The sequence below is a fragment of the Odocoileus virginianus genome, chromosome 20 (assembly GCF_023699985.2).
Source record: "Odocoileus virginianus isolate 20LAN1187 ecotype Illinois chromosome 20, Ovbor_1.2, whole genome shotgun sequence".
NCBI lineage: Eukaryota > Metazoa > Chordata > Mammalia > Artiodactyla > Cervidae > Odocoileus > Odocoileus virginianus.
The window spans coordinates 1,485,481-1,500,260 of NC_069693.1; the positions used below are offsets into that span (position 1 = coordinate 1,485,481).

A 14,780-nucleotide genomic window follows, 5' to 3' on the forward strand; every position below is an offset into this window, starting at 1 on the left:
TCAGTGTTACAGCTCTATTTTATTTAGAAGATAGCAGGAAAATCCATCTTCGAGGCACCAGGGCACATTGATCCAAAGACGCGAAGAGAAGAGAGCCCCAGTGTGCAGGAGAGAGAGAGAGAGAGAGAGAGAGAGAGAGAGAGAGAGAACTAGCTTTGGCTCCTCTTTTTGTGTGTTTTTCTCTCCCTGGGCCTGTCCTGTGTAAATTGGGACAGCCAGGAGTGCTGTTTGTTTCACCTGAGGTTCTCACTCCGGTCCTCAGACTTTCCTTTGTTCTATTGTCCAGGTCTTTTAGCCACTGCCATTCGGGACTCCTTTTCCCTATTCTAACTACCTAACAATATCATGCATTTGTGTGTGTGTGTGTTTTTGTAACATCATGTCATCTGGAGTGTGAGTAGTTCAAGAAACAGAATGTCCCAGTTCTAGGTTCTATGTGGTGGACTGGTTGGAGGCACAGTAGGACAGATAGAAAAGTTGCAGGAGCCTGAACCCTGTTTAGTTGGAGTTTGCTTGCTCGCTCCTGGCCCTAGAGCCTGGCAGAGTGAGGTCGGCTTTATCAGCAGCTGGTTTCCAGTGAGCAGGTTCACATATACCCCAGCCAAGGAGAAGACATGCTCTGGCTCCACTGACTCCATGCCCCAACATGTTGCTGGATCTGGTGCAGTCAAGACCAGGGTAAGGACTTGATTTTGGGGAGCAAAGGCAAGTTCCAGGGAAGAGCCCAGGCTGGGCTGTGGTGGCCATTATTGGCAGTTACTCCATGGATTCATGAGGAGCAGCCCGTATTTTTGAGAGCTGCTTAGCCACAGTTTACCCACCCCAGCATACCTACTGAGAAGCCACCCTGGCCCTGCCTCCTCCCTGTGGAACTGTGCCAGGCAGGGCAGGAGTGGCAGAAACTGGAGACACTGATCAGCTGTGAGAGACAAAGGGGTCTAGTCTTAGAGTCGGGGTAACATATTAATAATCGCTCAGCCTGAATACCAAAGAAAGAGCCCAGAGACAAAGACAAAGACATCACAAGGTCCAGGAGAGACACACCACTGTGGTCAGACACAGCAGGCAGGATGTGGCGGTAGGCTTTTTATTTTACTGGGGAGGATAGGGAGGTTACTTGCTTTAGAGGGAATTGAGGTGAGGTTGGCTCATCAGTTGACAAGGAAACCAGGAAAAAAACAGGCCACTCACAGTCTCTGAGAAACTCAATGTGAAGTAATTACTATCTAATGACAAAAACAAGGACTATCTGGGGCTAGAGCAAGAAGGTAGGTATTGACAGATGAGGCTTTACTGTTAAGTGAAAGTCAGGCAGGTGAGTAGGGTATAGGCGAATCGGACTGGCGGGGCACGGAATATACAAAGAGGAAGAATACAGCCATTTTGGGTGTCCTGATTATCCATCATTGTTTCTCACTTAGTTGCAAACCATCACTGACTATGCAGGCAAGACAGCCTTTTCTAAGTGTTTTCTCTCTTGTTCAGCTGTAGCAGGCCTGCCCAGTATCAACTTTCCACATTCCCAGTCAGAATCCTGTAGTCTTTTTTTCTTTTCCCTGACCATAATTTACAGATGACTTAGCACTTCAGGCTGCATGCATTTCAAGAGCAATCAGATAATGTTTTCTTACTTCCAGTTACCCAATGGATGTCAGCTAGATTATCCCTACACTTCAGTGATCAGTATCATTAAAGATTTAAATTCTCTGAAGCACCCTCCCCCTATTTCGTCATCGACTCCCAAGTCTTTAATGAGGACGGAGGCCCCCGACACGTGATTTCCCAGCGCTCCTCCCAGTGCTTCTTGGCTTTCCTCCTTGGGCTCCCAGTGTGGCGCCATCCCTTGAGGCCTTGGCACTACATTTCCCAGAAGAGCTTGCGCTAGAGAGGTAGAGCCCTTGAAAAATTCAGAAGCTGCGCATTTCCTGGAGGCCGAACATCTGGCAGTGTGACTTCCGGCGCGTTTATTTAGACGTTTTGTTTGTTGTTGAGACAGTGGGGCTGGTGATAAGCTTAGAAGTGAGGAGTTTGCTGGGAAGTGAGGGGCGTAAGGCGGAAGCGGAGCCTTCGTGCACACTGCACAGGGTCTGTTCTTAGGGTCGGGGAGGTCACCTTCTGCGGGGAGTTATCGTACCGAAACCGACCTGGTCGTTCCACTTTGGAAGCTCCGTTCCGCCTACAGGCTCGGATGGCGGCGGCTTCGCTGCCGGTGCGTCAGGTAAACGCTCTGCCCTGCCCCCTTTGCCGTCAAAATATGAATGCCCCGTGTGAGAGCGCCTGCTCAGGTCGCTTTATATCAGGGCCCTCTTCCACGACAGGCCTGAAAGCCTCTTGCAGGCCTTCACGGGTAATGTCCTTATTTCCGAGGACCTGTATAATGTGTGAGTGAGGCTTTGAGATGCAACTGAAGCAGGAATGTTGGGGAACCACAGGTCCGCCCAACTTCTGTGAGGATCAAAGTTTGCGGGCAGGCTTCACCTGGAGTGGCAAATGAGAGACTCTAATTTCCTGCATAGACCCTCTGGAATCGGTGAAGGGTTTTGAGCACAGGAGGAACGTCATCTGAATTTAGGTTTTTAAAATTAGGCTCCAAAACTGTTGAGTGAAAGAAAAGTCTGTTGGTAGGTGATGATTAATTTGAGGCAGAGGGAATTTCTGGCTTTTCCCTGCTTACAACTCGTAAGAGGTAGTACTGAGGATGGAGTCATGAAGAAGACCTTAGCCAGCCACCATGCCATTACCAGGGCTCTGGTCCCAGGCACAAGTACTGGGAAGGTTTGAGCCCGTGGAGCGTCACCAAGGTCACCTTCCTCCATGGCCTGCCCGTTCCCACAGATTCCCAGGACTGCAGAAGCATTTTTGGTAAATGGAGGTTGTCCCTGTCCCTCAATTATTTTCAAGCTGATGCACGCATTGTTTGTATTTGAGAAGGGTCTTGAGGCTCTTCACCTGCCATTTACCCAGACCCTTGGTTTGGGAACCCTGGAGAACCCCACGTTCAGGGTCCTGAATGCAGGCTGGGGTTTGTTGAGGTGATTTTTATTTTCCATCATCAATGGAAGGAAGTGTGGAATTGGTCATTTTTAATGTTAGGCCTAACTGGTTTAGGTAAGTGCAGGTATTTTTTTTTCCTGGTGGGAATAAGCAGTAGGGAAGAGCAGGATTTTGGCTTGAAACAACCTCCTGTGTTTTCTGGAGCCAATGGGAGGGTCAGATCAAAGGAGGGAGGTTTTTTTTTTTAACCCCAGGTTTCAAGAGGCCCCATCTGACTGGGAAGTGGGGGAGATGTGCAAAGAAGTTGGATGGTGGTTTTTTGGCAGTGAGTTTGTTCATTGTTTTATTTGTCCCTATTGTACCAGGGCAGTGTGACCTTTGAGGATGTGGCCGTGTACTTCTCCTGGGAGGAATGGTGTCTTCTTGATGAGGTTCAGATACACCTGTACCTTGATGTCATGCTGGAGAACTTTGCACTTGTGTGCATGCTGGGTAAGGCCTGCACACCCACCTCCTTCCTCTGAGCTAGGCTCTGCCTTTCTCCTTTTCCCCTGGGGCAGTTATGTCCTTCTCACATATGGACCATGGGCACTACTTTCTCAAAATTCTGAGTTATGTCCTGTGGTTAGTATAGCTAGGAAGAGTGCAACCTCAGTGCCAGAACACCTGTATCCCCAAATTTGCAGCTCAGTATTCAGGGTCAGTAGTTTTTTTGTTTTTATAATTTTATTAAAATATTCTGTTCAGTTCTAAACTTTATGTTAATTTTTGCTGCACAGCATAGCTACTGTTTTTTTTTTATACACACACATACACACAGACATATATATATATTCCTTATTCGTTTCCCTTACGGTTCGTCACAGATATTGAATCTAGCTTCCTGTGATATGACATCAGGACCTTGTTTATCCGTGCTATGTTTACTAGTTTGCATCGCTAACCCTATGTTCCCAATCCTTCCCTCACTTACCTCCCTCCCACGTGGCAGACACAGGTTTGTTCTCTATTCCTGAGTCTGTTCTGTTTCCTAGGCATGTTTATATGTAGATATGTTGTGTCATATTTCAGATTCCATCAAGAAGTCATATCAAATGGTATTTGTCTTTCTCTTTCTGACTTACATCATTTGAAAATATTTTCTCCCAGTTTTTGGTTGCTTTTGTTTTTAGAATACTTAAAAAATTTTTTTTGTTGTTGCATTGGGTCTTTGTTGCTGGGAGGATTTTCTCTAGTTGTGGTGAGCAAGGTTTACAGGTTGGTTTCAGTACTTGTGACCTGAGGGTTTAGTTGCCCTGTGGCATGTGGAATCTTCCTGGACCAGGGATCTTATCCATATCCCCTGCAGATAGATTCTTAGCCACTGGACAGCCAGGGGATTCTGGACATTGATTTCGTTTATTGATTTTTGAATGTTACATTATCCTTGTGTACCTTGCAATAATCCCAGTTGGTCATGGTATATAATTTTTCTTTTTTTTTACAGTTTTTGATTGAATTTACTGATACTTCGTAGCATGTGGATCTTTTAGTTGAGGCATGTGAACTCTTAGATGCAGCATGTGGTATCTAGCTCCCCGACCAGGGATGGAATCTGGGCCCCTTGCTTTGAGAGTTAGGAGTCTTAGCCAATGGACCACCAGGGATATCCCACTTCTTTCATTTTTTTCCCTTTTCTTTCATTTTTGATATTATTAATTTGTGTACTGCCTCATATTCACAGTTAGACTGACTAGAATCCTTTTTATATTATTAGTCATTTTAAATAACAAGGTTTTTTTGAGCTTTGTTGATTTTTCTATATAGTAGTTTTAAAAGGTAAAAGCACAGATAATTGATTTTAGGTCTCCTTTTGTAATATGTTCATTCAGTGTTATAAATTGCCTTATAAACACTGCTTTCACTTACTTTGAGAAGTGTTATGTTTATTTGAAAATACTTAAAAAGTTTCTTCATTTCAGTTGAGTCACTCAGTTGTGTCTGACTCTTTGTGACCCCATGAACCTCAGCACGCCAGGCCTCCCTGTCCATCACCAACTCCTAGAGTTTACCCAAACTCAGGTCCATTGAGTTGGTGATGCCACCCAACCAGCTCATCCTCTGTCGTCCCCTTCTCCTCCTGCCCTCAGTCTTTCCCAGCATCAGGGTCTTTTCAAACCAGCCAGCTCTTCGCAGCAGGTGGCCAAAGTATTGGAGTTTCAGCTTCAGCATCAGTCCTTCCAATGAATATTCAGGACTGATCTCCTTTAGGATGGACTGGTTGGATCTCCTTGCAGTTCAAGGGACTCTTAAGAGTCTTCTCCAACACTACAGTTCAAAAGCATTAATTCTTTGGCATTCAGCTTTCCTTACAGTCCAACTCTCACATGCATACGTGACTGCTGGAAAAACCATAGCCTTGACTAGGTGGACCTTTGTTGACAAAGTAATGTCTCTGCTTTTTTTTTTTTTTAATTTAATTTTTTTTTTAATGTCTCTGCTTTTTAAATGCTGTCTAGGTTGGTCATAACTTTCCTTACAAGGAGTAAGTGTCTTTTAATTTCATGGCTGCAGTCACCATCTGCAGTGATTTTGGAGCCCCCCAAAATAAAGTCAGTCACTGTTGCCACTGTTTTCCCATCTATTTGCCATGAAGTGATGGGACCAGATGCCATGATCTTGGTTTTCTGAATGTTGAGCTTTAAGCCAACTTTTTCTCTCTCTTCTTTCACTTTCATCAAGAGGCTCTTTAGTAGTTCTTCGCTTTCTGCCATAAAGGTGGTGTCATTTGCATATCTGAGGTTATTGATATTTTTTCTGGCAGTCTTGATTCTGGCTTGTGCTTCTTCCAGCCCAGTATTTCTCATGAGGTACTCTGCATATAAGTCAAAGAAGTAGGGTGACAGTATACAGCCTTGATGTACTCCTTTTCCTATTTGGAATCAGTCTGTTGTTCCATGTCCAGTTCTAAGAGTTTTCTTAACATTTCTTTTTTGGGACTACTTCTTTGACCCATGTTTTATTTGAAAGTATATAGTTTAATTCTTAAAATTTTGGGATTTTTTTCAGCTATCTTTGTGTTGCTTATTTTTTTTTTGAAAGTTGCTCAGTCATGTCCAACTCTTTGTGACCCCATGGACTATACAGTCCATGGAATTCTCCAGGCCTGAATACTGGAGTGGGTAGCCTTTCTCTTTTCCAGGGGTTCTTCCCAACTGTGTTACTGATTTTTGTTATAATTCCATTGTGCTCTGAGAAAAGACATTGTATGATTTCAGTTGTTTCAAATTTGTTAAGGTATGTTTTCTGACCTAGGATGTGGTCTATCTTGTGAATGTTATATATCAGCATGAATAGACTATTGTGCTGATTTTGGATGGAGTATACTAGTAGTCTTTAGGTGTCCTTAAAGTTGATTGATGATGGTACTTTTCAGTTCAACAGCATCCTTACGGAATTTCTGTTTCCTGAATCTGTTCATTTCTGGTAGAGGAATGTTGAATGAAGTCTCCAACTATTATAGTCTCCAACTATTACATCTGTTTCTACTTGTAGGTCTGTTTTGCCTCACATTTAAATATCCTGTTGTTAGGCACATAAGTGATTTGAAGGATTATTTTGAAATCTGAAAAACTGACCCCTTTATCATTGTGTTATTCTCTTTATCCCTGATGACTTTGCTTGTATTAAGTCAGCTTTGATATTAATATAGTAACTATTTCTTTTTTTTTTATCTTTTCCTCTTTTTTTTGATTGTGAGACATGTGGGATCTAAGTTCCATGGCCAGGGATTGATCTTGCACTCCCTGCATTGGCAGTGCGGTGTCTTAACCACTTGGTTGTGAGAGCCACATCCAGTCCTTGTGTCCTGGATGTGGTGAGAGCAGCTACTTCTTCAGATTAATCCCAGTTCATGTCCTGAACAGGATTCCATGGAGTGCCTCTTTCATGTATCAGATGTACAGTTGTGATGATGTCATTCCCTCCAATAAAGTCAACCTGTTTGTTTTCAGGTTCTTGTCGTGGAGTCCAGGATGCAGAGACATGTTCTGAACAGAATGTATCTGCAGAGGGAGCATCACAGATTAGGGCTCCCAGGGCAGAATTGTCTCCTGAGAATACCCAGCCCTGTAAGATATGTGTCCCAGTCTTGAGAGACATTTTACATTTAGCTGAAGAGCAAGGAACAAATAGGGAGCAAAAAGAATACATATGTGGGGCATGTGGGAAACAATTTTATTTTACTGCCAATGTTCGGCACCGCATTGGAGTGAAATTCTGCCAGTGTCGTATGGGAAGACCTGCATATTTGAAAAGCTGTACAATCCATGCAGCAAGGAATCTGTCTACCAACACAGAGATTGGGAATGACTTAGTGGCCTACATGGGAGTTCAGAAACGAACCACTAATACCAGGATGCCACAAAACAACAGTAAGGAGTATGATGCTGTTTTTCACAGTGGAAAAAGTCATCAGAGCTGGGGAGGAGGCAAGATAGTCTCCAACCCCACAGACATACTTGTTCAGGATGAAGAAGCCCTCACTGGTGAAGGATTTTGTGAGTTCAGCAAATGTAGGGAAGCCTGCACCCAAAGAAATAGCCTTATTCAGCACCAGGAAGTTCGTGCCAGAGAAAGGTCTTATGAATGCAGCCATTCTGGAAAATTTTTTACCCACAAATCTGGCTTCCTTGCAGGTCAGAGATTTAACTCTGGAGGAATGCTATATGCCTGTCCTGAATGTGGAAAGTCATTTAGCCAAAGGAGGTACCTCAGAATCCATAGAAAAATCCACACTGGAGAAAAGCCTTATAAATGCAAGGAATGTGGTAAATCTTTCATCCAGAAGGGGAGGTTAATTGACCATCAGAGAGTTCACACTGGTGAACGGCCTTATGAGTGCAGTGAATGTGGAAAGTCTTTTGTTGCCCTGCGTGGCCTCCAGTATCATCAGAGAGTTCACAGTGGTGAGAGGCCCTATGGGTGCAGTGAATGTGGGAAATCTTTTATCGCTAAATCTGACCTCCATTATCATCAGCGAGTTCATTCTGGAGAAAGGCCTTATGAGTGCAGTGAATGTGGGAAATGTTATATTGATAAGAGAGGTCTTCAGTATCATCAGAGAGTTCACAGCGGAGAAAGGCCCTATGAGTGCCGTGAATGTGGGAAATGTTTTATTTTTTCAAGTGGTCTCCGGTATCATCAGAGAGTTCACAGCGGAGAAAGGCCCTATCAGTGCAGTGAATGTGGGAAATCTTTTATTGTTAAGAGAGGCCTCCAGAATCATCAGAGTGTTCACAGTGGAGAAAGACCTTATGAGTGCATTGAATGTGGAAAATGTTTTATTGATAGGTCACGTCTTCATCGGCATCAGAGAGTTCACAGTGGAGAAAAGCCTTATGAGTGCAGAGAATGTGGGAAATGTTTTACTGATAGGTCAGGCCTTCATCGGCATCAGAGAGTTCACACTTCTGAAAGGGCTTAAATATTGGTAACACTTTAGCCAGAGACAGCTTCTACATATCCATAGGAAAATCCACACTGGAGAAAAGTCTTACGAGTGCAATGAATATAATACATCTTTTTTCCAAAACTGGAACATAATTGTACATCACAGAGTTCACAGTGGAGAAAGGCCTTATGCCTGCACTGAATGTTGGAAATCCTTTAGCTGAAGGAAGAACCTCAGTACCCATAGCAAAATTCATAGTGGAGAAAAGCTTTATCAGTACAAAGAATGTGATAAATCTTTTACCTGTAAGTAACTTTCATTGGACATCAGAGAATTCATACTTTAGAAAGGCCTTATTAGTGTAATATATGTGATAAGTCTTATATAGTCTGTCTGGCTTCCATTATCATCAGGGCAGTCACAGAGGAGAAACACTGTATATGCGCAGTGAATATAGAACATCCTTTAACGAAACCCACCAACTGAGTTCCTTTAGGATAAACCACGCTAGAGAAAACCCTTACGAGTGCAAGGAATGTGGTCAATCATTTTCCTGAAAGTGCCACTTGATTAGCCGTCAAGTAGCTCACACTGGAGAAAGGGCTTTATGAATATTGCAATATGACTGGCAGTGACATTGAGGGATTTGAGGTAGTAAGAAAGTGGGACGTACCTATGCAGCAAATGGACACTTTCTAGAGAGGAAACTGAAGCACAGAGATGCTGTATCATGTTTGTGATCTCTTCGAAATGGATACGGATCTGGGATTTAATTCCAGGTAACCTGTTTCAAGATTTAGGGAGTCTGGTCATTTTACCTCTTCCTGCTCCCTCCAGGTTTGGAGACTGAAAGAACACCTTGTCCATCCTGACACTTCTGCACCCCTCATCTCCTGCCTGATGAGCCCTGCTTATACCCTAGCCTCACACTGATTATCTTTTTTCTGAAAACCAACATTGATGACTTTCCTGCAGATTCTTCCATTTAGCTACTCAACAAAACCAGGGCTGTGATTCAGTTTTTATTATTGCTATCTGAGAAAGAAGGGGCATCCATCTCAGAGAGGTAGAGGGCTTTTCATAAGGGCTCTCTATTGCCAGACCTTTCGTGAGACGGATTCTTCTACACTGCGCATATACGCTGGTGGCTTTGCTGCTGCTCAGAGCAGGGACTCTTTATTTCCTGTGTTCTGACCATGAACTATGCACACCTGATGCATTACCACCAGGGGTTCCAGCTTCATTTCCACCTTTGCACCATTCTTGCAAACACTCTCCGCTTGCAAGTTCTTCAAAGGGACAGCAACACTAAGCCAGGGACTCCAGACTCGCTCGTTGGGTCACTCTACATTTTACACTGGCTTCACCACTTTGGGATGTGCCTGTTGTCCCGTTATGCAGTTGACCCACTCATGTTCTAGGCAGTGTGAGGAATACTGAAGAACTAAGAGTATCCTCTGTGGTCCTCACATAGCCTGGTCTCCAACATTCTTCCTGTTAACCTCTGCATGTCCTGTCACTGCTCCTCCTACCCCCACTCCAAAAAATGGAAGTTGCCCAGTAATGATTGCTAATCAGTAAGAACTTGCCCTCCCCCGCCCCCCCCCCCCCATCATTAGGAAGCACAGTTGATGAACATTTCTTAAAAAAAATGTTTGTTTGGAAACTTTCTTTACAGTACTTTGGCTCCTTTCATACAATGACATGAATCAGCCATAAGTATACATATGTACCCTCCCTCTTGACCGTGCCCCCCACTCCATCCCACCTCTAGGATGTCGGAGAGCACTGAGTTGAGCTCCCTGTGTTATAGAGCAACTTCTCACTAGCTATTTTACACAAGGTAATTATATATTTCAATGATAACTCTGGATTCCTCTCACCCTCTCCTTCACCTGCTGTGTCCATAAATCTGTCTATATTTCTGCTTTCTCCTTGCAAATAAGTTCATCAGTACCATGTTTCTAGATTCCATATGTGTGCATAAGTAAGCTATATTTGTTGTCCTTTTTTGGACTTTGTATAATGGGCTTTTAAGTTCATCCACCTCACTAGAACTGACACATTGATTATTTTTTATGGCTGAGTAATACTATATATATATACCACAACTTCTTTATCCATTCATCTGTTAGTGAATATCTTGGTTCCTCCCATGTCCTAGCTATTTTAATATTGCTGCAGTGAACATTGGAACACGTGTATTTTTGAATTATGGTTTTCTCAGGGTATATAGTGAGAGTGGAAATTGATATAAACATTAGGGAGGGCAGTATGGAGATTTCTTAAATGTAGGAATAAAGCTACCATAGGACCCAGAAATTCAACCTATGTTAAAATCTAAGACTGGATGCATGCTGATACCTCCAATGAAGACCATGTAACAGCAGTGTGAAATCATGATTTTAATTGCATTCGTCAGGATTCTTGAGGTTAAGTGTTGTTTCTTAATATCTCTTTACCTATGTGTCTTGTTTGGAGATCTTCCTATTCTTATCTTTTGCATTCTTTTATGTCCCCATTTTCTTTCTTTCTTTTTTTTTTTTTTTTTTGATGAATAGGAGAGCAGGTAAACAAGAAAGACATCTGTGAGAGTTTACCCATTAGCCAGTAATGTCAATGATGCCTGCACAGAATTTGGAATACTGAAAGAAAATGTTCTCGTCAATTTCTTTAGTATGCATGATGTAATGAGCAGATACATTATACACATTTAAGATAAATCTGAATTTTTAACATAGGTTATTTCAGTCTTAAGCATAGACATTAAGTTACAAAGTAAGTCCTATTTTATAATGTTTGCCAATTTCTGTGGGTGTAAATACTCCCATAGTTAGTGTCAGATTGCCAGCATAATGTCACTTAACCTGGAGTTGGGAACCTTTGCCAGTAGGCCACCATTGTGTAACTTCACCTTTTACAAGTTCAGTATCTCTATATATAATTTTAAGAATTTTACATTACTTGAATGTTTATAAAATGACAGGTTTTGGATATTTGTTTTAAACATTTCATGGATGTATAGTTGACTTAAAATAAATCTTACTTATTTAAGATGTATGTTTTGATACTTGTGTACACACCTTGAAGCAGTGTCCTCCTGCCATTTTTAACTTATCCTCAGCGTTAAAATTACTGATGCAAGAGCATATTCTACTTTTAAAAATATATAATTGTAATATATATATAAATATATATATATATAATTGTATTTACTTACTTATTTTTGACTGTGCTATATCTTTATTCCTGTGCAGCCTTTTCTCTAGTTGTGGAGAGCGGTGGCTTCTCTTGTTGCACACTACCGGCTCTAGATCATGGGCCTCAGTCATGGTTCCCAGGCTCTAAAGCACAGGCTCACTAGTTGTGGTGCGTGGGCTTAGCTGCTCCGGGGGCCTGTGGGATCCTTCTAGACCAGGGATCAATCAAACCTGCGTCTCTTGCATTGGCATGTGGGTTCTTTACCACTGAGCCTTGAGTGCAGCCCACCACTTTTGTGAGACTGTTTTCAAATGTTTATATAAATGGAATGATTATTGGGTCCTTGCCCTATGTTACATCATCTATCTTATCATGCAAGTTTTTTGTGTTTTTGTAGCATCATGTACTTTTGTGTTTTTTAAATTTATAATCCCAGGTATCATGTCATTGCATACATCTTAGAATGCATTTGTAAACTAAGAGAGCCCTTAATGTAACTCCAGTAACTTTATTGCACATGAAAGTATTCTAAATATTGCTGCATGTTAGCCCAACAGGGGACACAGTGTGACAGAGTTTGAATGCTGACCACCCTTCCATTGCGGCTGGATCTACAAACTCATGTACCACGGCACAAAGGGGAATGAGATATGAGATCTTGTTGGAAGATAACAGTGGGAATTTCAGACCCAGCACAGCAGGTTTGGCCAGAGAAACACACAAATACTCCAGAGAGATGTTGGGATAGGCGTGTGAGATGGATGACCAAAGTTCTGGGCTTGTTACAATAGGAGTGAAAGATTGAGTTCAATGTTACAGTAAAGACAGCTGAGAATTTATAGCCAAGAAGAAATGTTAGGGGACAGTGGATGGAAAAACACTGGCATGAAACACCGTAAGGGCTGTTCTTTGCAAGCCAACTTAAGACTCTTGCCATAGAAATCCGATATTAAGCGTAGGAAACAGGTGTTTGACTAGATATCAATGTGGGAGTTATACTTGCTAAGTTGCTTTATCTCTTGTTAGGTTTCATCAAGCCTGTTAGATATCAACTTTCTGCATTCCCATTCAGGGTATTGTAGACTTTTTTCTTAAATGACTTAAACACTTCGGTGCATACATTTCAAGAGCAATAGGATAATGTATGTTTACTTCCAGTTACCAACGGATGCCAAGTAGGTTTGGTTTCAAGGAGTCTGAGATTATAACACTTAAGTGATCAGTAGCATTAAATAATTAAAAGTAAAGTATTAAAGGATAGGCTGCTGTGTAGCACCCTATTTTCGTTCCCTCATGGGGTCCCCATCCTCTTTAGAATTGTGGAACTACCCTCCTCCACCTCAGGTGATTTCTCTGCGATCCTCGCGGTGCCGCTGCGCTTTTTTTCTTGGGGCTTCCAGAGTGGGGCGCAATTGCTCGAGGCTGCGGCACTACATTATCCAGGAGATTTTGCGCTAAAGCCACCTTCAGCCAATGAAATTCCAAAGCCGGTGCATTTCCTAGAGGCGGAACATCCGGTGGTGGGACTTCCGGTGTTTCGGTGGCTGACATTTTGGTCGCTGCTGGGAGTGTGGAGCTGGTCAGAAGCTCCGGAGTGTGTTGTTGGAGAGGGAGGTGACGGGCTAAGGCGAAGTTGGACGCTTTGTCCCTACTGCGCAGGGTTGCAGGCGTCGCCGTCGGCCGAGAATAACCGTGCCGAGTCCGACTCGGTTGTTCGAGTGTTGTCGCTCCGCCCACAGGCTACTATGGCGGCGGCTGCGCTGTCGGCTCTACATCAGGTAAACCCTTCGTGCTCCGGGTTCTCCCCTGCACATTTCCTCACTGAAATACTGATGCTCAGAGTTAGAAGGGACTGCTCAGGTCGCTTTATCTTAGGCCCCTGGTTCACAACATGGAGGCCTTCGGAGGTGGTGTCCTTATTTCTGAAGACAAGTGTAATGTGTGGGTGAGGCTTGGATGCAGCTGAAGCAGGATCGTTGGGGAATCTATAGTCCATCCTGTTTCGGTGAGGAGCAAAGTCTTGAGGTCAGGCTGCAGCTCGATTACTAGATGAGAGGTTGTATTGTACCTTTCTTTTTAGGGCCTTGGGAGCCGTGGAGTTTTGAACAAAGGAAGGACACGATCTCGTCGAGCTTTTTAAAGTTCTCCAAAGACTGTTCAGTGGAAGAAAAGTCTGTAGGGAGTGATGAGTACTTTGAGCAGAGGGAAGTTGTGGCTTTTCCACGGTAGCATATGGTAAAGGGCAGCACTGACGATGGAGTCACAGAGGAGAGGTTAGCCAGTCAGCTGAGGCGCCCTGGCCCTGGTACCAGGCAGCGGCCCTGGCATGTCCTGAGTCCTTGGAGCACCGCCCTGGTCACTCTCCTCCGTGGCCTTCGTGTTCCCGCAGACTCCCAGGGCTGCAGAAGCACTTTTAGTAAGTGGAAGTTGTTCCAGTCCCTCACTTGTTATCACCCCTAGGCGCAAATCCTCTGTATTTGAGTAAGGTCTTGGGGCTCTTCACCTGCCATCCTACCAGTTTTTTGGTTTGGTGGCCTTGGGAACGCCATGCTTGGGTTATTGAGTGCAGGCCTGCTCTGTGGAGGAAGTATGGAACATGACTCCTGGAACCCGTGTCAGTCCATGGAGGTGCTTTGAGGTGAAGCTGAGCTGGTTTAGGTAAGTGCAGGTCTCCTATTTTTTCTGGTGGGAATAAGCAGCAGGGAAGAGCAGGATTTCAGCTTCAAATGACTGCCTGTGTATTCTGGAGGCAATGGAAGGTTCAGATTAGAGGAGGTTTCCAGGGGGTTACATCTACTGGGCTGTGGGGAGATACATGGGAAAACAGATGGTGGCTTTTCAGGAGTGAGACTGTTGATGGTTTTATTTGTTCGTGTTATACCAGGGCAGTGTGACCTTTGAGGATGTGGCCATGTACTTCTCCTGGGAGGAATGGTGTCTTCTTGATGAGGCTCAGATACAGCTGTACCTCGATGTCATGCTGGAGAACTTTGCACTTGTATGCATGCTGGGTAAGGCCTGCACACTCACCTCCCTCCTCTGAGCCAGGCTCTGTCTTTCTCCTTGCCCCTGAGGACAGCTCTTTACTCCTCACATCGCCGCTTTCTTAAAGTGCTGAGTTATGTGCTGTGGTTAGTATGTCTATGGAGAGTGC

The 14,780-nt window shown here is 43.6% G+C and overlaps 1 protein-coding gene across 5 annotated transcripts in view; it reads left to right on the forward strand.

The window, feature by feature from the left end:
- Positions 1-1,954: 1,954 nt before the first annotated feature.
- Positions 1,955-14,780, forward strand: part of LOC110137822 (zinc finger protein 211-like) — a 53,050-nt gene continuing 40,224 nt past the window's right edge. For 2 of the 5 annotated variants that reach the window (XM_070450261.1, XM_070450262.1), the window contains exons 1-4: positions 3,397-3,486; positions 12,176-12,327; positions 13,286-13,404; positions 14,511-14,637. In XM_070450261.1, the coding sequence (XP_070306362.1) occupies positions 12,270-12,327; positions 13,286-13,404; positions 14,511-14,637 (304 nt within the window). In that variant the 5' untranslated portion in view covers positions 3,397-3,486; positions 12,176-12,269. Of the gene's footprint in view, positions 2,219-3,359; positions 3,487-12,175; positions 13,405-13,706; positions 14,285-14,510; positions 14,638-14,780 lie in introns of those variants that run through there. The other 3 variants (XM_070450264.1, XM_070450263.1, XM_020894475.2) reach the window with 3 other exon arrangements.